The 2,122-nt window shown below is 59.3% G+C and overlaps 1 protein-coding gene across 1 annotated transcript; it reads left to right on the plus strand.

The window, feature by feature from the left end:
- Positions 1–656: 656 nt before the first annotated feature.
- LOC112063310 (paraneoplastic antigen-like protein 5) lies at positions 657–1,988 on the plus strand. The gene has a single exon (XM_024118186.1). The coding sequence runs from the start codon at positions 657–659 to the stop codon at positions 1,986–1,988; it is 1,332 nt and encodes a 443-aa protein (XP_023973954.1).
- The last annotated feature ends 134 nt before the right edge of the window (positions 1,989–2,122 follow it).

Genomic DNA, 2,122 nt, shown 5'->3' on the forward strand with positions numbered 1-2,122 from the left:
TCTCCGTATCCATGGCAACACTGCAGCTTCTCACACGTTCTCCACACCCACCAGTTTCATTGCCTTGTGCAGAGTTCCAGCCATCTTTCTCATTTGTCAGACATTTTCTGAGAAAGGAGGGAGCTCCACATCTCTGTCCTCCAACCTTCGCCCCAGAGAAGTGGGGACCAGGAGCCCTGGGCCTGATCAGCCCCGAGCCAGGGAGTGGGACAGCGTGCTGTCCTCTCCCGTTTGGCGGGCTTTGTCAGGCCCCTCCTCCTGACTACGGTCTTTTCACCACAGGCACGTCCAGTACACACAGAAGAGTCCTTGGGCTTTGAGGAGGAGTCCACGGCAAGCAGAGGTCAGCAGGGAGGGGATGAGGTGCGGGGAGCTTGGCCTACAGACACCTCTCCACCAGATGACTGGGGAAGCCCTGAAAAGCAGGGACTGAATCTCTGTGACCAGAGGTGGGGGTAGTGCGTGGGCTGGTGGTCGGGGTGGGAGGGCGGGCATTAATGATGCTCTCACCCCATTTGCATCGTAGGCTGTGGAAACCCGGAACGATTCTGCCTTCATACTTGGCCTTGACTCAGAATTCCTCAGAGTCCTGGTCAAACTCTGTGAGCTGATTACTGCGCCTAGTATTCGATCAGTCCCTAGAGAGTGGGAGCGCCATGGCTATGCATCTGTTGGAGGACTGGTGCAAGGGCATGGACCTGGACCCCAGGAAGGCCCTGCTGATCGTGGGCATCCCTGTGGAGTGTAGTGAAGAGGAAATTAAGGAGACCCTGAGGGCGGGCTTGCAGCCCCTGTGTGCCTACAGCGTGCGGGGTAGAATGTTCAGAAGGGAGGACGACTCTAAGGCCGTTCTCATCGAACTGGCTGACAAGGTCAACTACGCTCTGATGCCCGAGCAGATCCCGGGCAAGGGAGGTAGCTGGGAAGTGGTGGTGAAACCCCGTAGCCCAGATGACGAGTTTATCAACAGACTGAACTGCTTCCTGAAAGATGAGGGCCGGAGAATGGTAGATGTGGTCAAAACCCTGGGGTATGGCACTTACCCTGAGGACGTAAAGCCAGAAGTCTTGACACCAGTCCTGCAGCCTCTGAACGAAAGCATGTGGTACCGAAAGCTGAAGGTGTTTTCGGGAAGCCCTTGCCCAGGCCCGGGCGAAGAGAACTTTGAAGCCTGGCTAGAGCAGGCGACGGAGCTGATGAAGATGTGGCAGGTGTCTGAGGCAGAGAAGCAGCGGCGTTTGCTGGAGAGCTTACGCGGCTCCGCCCTGTCCATCGTGCGGGTGCTGCGGGCCAACAGTGACTCCCTGACTCTGGAGCAGTGCCTGGACGCCCTGAAGCAGATCTTCGGGAATAAAGAGGACTACAGAACCTCACAGTTTAAGTTCCTCCAGACCGTCCAGAAGCCTGGAGAGCACGTCTCTGCGTTTTTGCTACGGATCGAGCCCCTGCTGCAGAAAGCTGTGCGGCACAGCCCCTTGTCAGTGAGAAGCACAGACGTGATTCGCCTGAAACACGTCCTAGCTCGTGCCTCCATGAACGCCGCCCTCCAGGGCAAGCTCAAGCTCCTGGATCAGCGAGGGTGTGCGCCCACTTTCCTGGAGTTAGTGAAGCTCGTCCGAGATGAGGAGGAGTGGGAGGCCACCGTGGCAGTGACCAGGGAGAAGCAGAGGCAAATAGCAAGGGGCCACAGGGCCCCTGGCACCCAGCTACTGGCAGAAACCAGTGTCCCAGTGCGTCCGGTCATGGTGCAGGCAGGGCTGTTTGGTGAGAGCAGCGCTCAGGCCGTCCAGGAAGGGGATACCCTGTCACTGAAGCGCAGGCAGGTGCCCTGGTGGTTCGAGACGGGGGAGGAAGGCCACAGCCAGGCAGAGTGTCCTAGGGCCGAGAACCAACCGCCAACAAAGCAGAAGCCTCAGCCTGCGGCAGAAGAGTTGGGAAACGAGGTGGGGGCTGGGGCCGTGAGCCACCCCAAGCCCTGGGAAGCGTAGGCTCAAGGTATCCAGGCACCCCCTCCCCTAGCAGGCAGCACAGATGTTTTAACGAGGGGAAGGGGAAGTCCGCAGGAACAGTGGGGGCCTTGACTGGGGCAGAGGGGCAGGGCAGGCAGGCCCGGGCCCAGCCC

The sequence above is a fragment of the Physeter macrocephalus genome, unplaced genomic scaffold (assembly GCF_002837175.3).
Source record: "Physeter macrocephalus isolate SW-GA unplaced genomic scaffold, ASM283717v5 random_11152, whole genome shotgun sequence".
Taxonomy (NCBI): domain Eukaryota; kingdom Metazoa; phylum Chordata; class Mammalia; order Artiodactyla; family Physeteridae; genus Physeter; species Physeter macrocephalus.